This window comes from Trachemys scripta, chromosome 2, assembly GCF_013100865.1.
Source record: "Trachemys scripta elegans isolate TJP31775 chromosome 2, CAS_Tse_1.0, whole genome shotgun sequence".
Classification (NCBI taxonomy): domain Eukaryota; kingdom Metazoa; phylum Chordata; order Testudines; family Emydidae; genus Trachemys; species Trachemys scripta.
Genome location: NC_048299.1, coordinates 4,592,813 through 4,596,010, shown reverse-complemented (window position 1 = coordinate 4,596,010; position 3,198 = coordinate 4,592,813). Strand labels below are relative to the sequence as shown.

Genomic DNA, 3,198 nt, shown 5'->3' with positions numbered 1-3,198 from the left:
TACAACAGAAGGACATGGGAGGAATTTGGGGCAAGGATACCGCAGCAAACCGCCACAGAACCATGTGGAATAGATGAGTCCTTGATTAAAGTCACAAACCACCTACAGCATGGAACTCCAGGAAGGACAAAGGGCTGAATCAACACTGATGGCAGAATGATAAGGTTGTTCTTTACGTAGTGCATCCGAAGAAGTGAGGTTTTAACTCACGAAAGCTTATGCCCAAATAAATCTGTTAGTCTTTAAGGTGCCACCAGACTCCTTGTTGTTTATCTAACACTTGGGATTGTCAGACGAGGGGTTGTGACAAAAAGGTCGTTTCTGGCAGATCTTTGTCATCATTTTGCACAATGCTGTAGTTTGGCAAAGTGTTGTATTCCCCCCCACCCCATAGAAATGTGAAATTTGATCTTCGATTGAATGTTATTTCATAATTTGAAATAGAAATTCAAAATGTCAAACTTTGTGCTCAAAAACGCAGGGGAGAAAAACAATCCCATGTTCTTTTAAAGAAAATCGTTCATTATTAAACCCTTTGGCAGAATTAATGAAGGGTTGACATATCTAATACTTAAGGGCCAAATTGTGACACTCTTACTCCTGCTGAACATTAGCCTACTTTATTATAGTAACACCTAGATTCCTTAGCCAAGATCAGGACCTCATTGTGCTAGGTGCTGTACAAATGCATAGTAAGAAACAGTCCCTGCCTCGGAGCTCTTACCATATAAACAGGCTCAGAGAAGTGAAGTGATTTGCCCAAGGCCACACATTAGGTCAGTAGCAGAGTCACAAGTATTAGCCAGGTCTCCTAACTCCCAGTCCAGTGCCCTTTCCAATAAACCACACTGTTTGTGGAATGAGGTGCTACTTGAGATGAGTAAGGGTCTCCAAGTCTGAGCCTAAATAAATAGGAGACATAAGGCAGAGATTTGCAGTTCCTGCTCTTTCCCTGGACTGTAGTTGGCAGTGAGGACTCCAGCGAAGCAGTACCCATAAAGTGATAACCAAAGACCTCCCGGGGGGGGGGGGGGAAATGGGCTGGAGAGAGAGAGAAGGGGGCGGCCAGGGCTACAGCAGGGGCGCTGCCACGCGGCCTCTCCCGCTGCGCCACCTCCTGCCGCTCCGGTTGGCGGGGAGGGAAGGAAAAGGACTGCCCTGCAGGGCGCTCTGGTTCTCCGCGCCGCCGCCCCCTACAGGGCAGCCGGAGCGGAACAACAACAACAAAAAAGCGGCCGTGCCGTCCTAGGATTGGGCAGAATGCTGCCTCGAACAATCTGCTGCCCCAAGCACCAGCTTGCTCGGCTGGTGCCTGGAGCCGGCCCTGGGTGCTGGAGCTTGGCCCTGACAAGCCCTGGCACAAATTAAGCACTATGTATTTGGAACTATAGTTAACTCACCTCTCTGTCTAGATTCCTAGTTAGAACTACTAAGGAGACAGGGAAATGATATGAATGTTTTATTGTTACCATTACTTTAAATGGCAGAAGTGATACAGGGTAGTCGGCAATACGGCTGGGCAGGAACCAGATTACTCACGACAAGGGAAATTCTGTGATTTAATTATTCCTATTACTATGACTAAATAATAATTCTGTGCCCAAAGGGAACGAAAACAAATGACATTTCCCGCGAAACAAGTTTCTGAAATTTTCCTTGCCCGTCACTCAAAACATTTTCTTTTCATAAAATGGAAACATTTTGTTCTGATTTTTATCTTTTAACTTTTAAGCAAACGTTTTATATAAAAATAGCGAGTTTGCTTTCAAAGCCTGTTTTGAAACAAACAAACAAAATCAAAACATTCTGTTCCAAAAATGTCCATGTCATTGGAATCCTTCACGTTGGGGGTTTGGAATGAAATGTCGTCCCAACTGAAATGTTTTTCTAACCATCAATTTTCACTGAAAAATGGTTTTGATAAAAAAAATCCGCCGTCAGCTGTAGTTGGACCAGCTCAAGCGATCCTCTTGTTCCTCACTCTGCAATGCACTGTTGAGGCTGTCTGTCCATCTGCTCAGCATAGTAAAGATTCTTCCTGTATTCACAACACCCAAGGCCAGTCTCTTCTCTTCTGCAAGGGACACGCCACCCCACAAGAAAAAACCCAGTCTGGTGTTAAACCAAACCAAACAATGGGGGTTCTGCTGCTTCCCTTGGGACACTGTTATACATTAGGCCTTACTATTAGGGAATACTCCTTGATTGTCTTCTTGGGTCCAGTCCCGGTCCCGTTCAAGTCAATGGGATTTTTTTGCCACTGATTTCAGTGAAGCCAGGATTATGATTAGCTTTATCCCATTCTTCCTAATATACCCGTAGATTAATAAACCGATGTTTAAATGCAGCAAATCAAGGAGCCAAAGGGAAATACGGAGGGTGTTGGATTGTTAGATTAAAGTGATTTCTGATCTCCCTGATTTGCATGAGGGCTGCAGGAATTGTATCTCTTATGGTGAAAGCTACCCCAAAGTAACTTACTTTGTTTTCTTTCCCCCTTCAATCCCTACAGCTCATGTGGCAGAAGAGAAGAAAGAGGAGGTGCCCACTGTCTCAGGGAAAGTGGACAGGGCCCAAGGCAAGAAAGAAGGTTCCAAGGGATCCAAGAAGAAAGAGGGCAAAAAGGAGCAGAAAGAAGGGTCCAAGAAAGAAGGGAAAGATGAGACCAGAAAGAAGGAAGGAGGGAAGGGTGCAGGTGAAAAGAAGCAAGGAGGTGGAAGGAAAGGTGAGAAGGAGACAGACAGAGCTAAGGCAGGAGGCAGCACCAAGGCTGGCAGCAAAGCTGGGGGGAATGCCAAGTCCTCAGCAAGGAAACCCCAGCAAAAGAAGTGATCAGACCAACAGCGGAGTTGCTGATACCCCCTCTCCCAAGCACGTGCAATGCTGCAGACCTGCCGTGGGGAGTGCAGTGCTAATGCCTTGGAACTGGCATGGGGGGAACTGGGAGGAGACGAAGTCCCTCCAGAATTTGAGGTTATCTGGAGCGACTTGATTGATTTCTTTAAAAGCACAATCGCCATTTTTACAGAGGTGATGTTTCTGCCAAAGGAAAACCTGCCTCGTTGGCTAGAAAGTTACCTGTGAACAGAATGTCCTGCTTGTGTTCCAGCGTGCAGGGTGGAGTGAGAAATAGGAGCACAGATGGATTCATAGCCCCACAGAGCTGCCGAGAGCCAGAACATCAGGAGTGTGTCTACA

General features: G+C 46.1%; 1 protein-coding gene across 1 annotated transcript in view; it reads left to right on the top strand.

Moving 5' to 3' along the window:
* The window catches only part of TMIE (transmembrane inner ear), a 78,586-nt gene extending 75,754 nt beyond the window's left edge, over window positions 1-2,832 (top strand). Inside the window, exon 4 of the mRNA XM_034763842.1 lies at window positions 2,513-2,832. Coding sequence (XP_034619733.1) covers window positions 2,513-2,832 — 320 coding nt within the window. The remainder of the gene's footprint in view (window positions 1-2,512) is intronic.
* The last annotated feature ends 366 nt before the right edge of the window (window positions 2,833-3,198 follow it).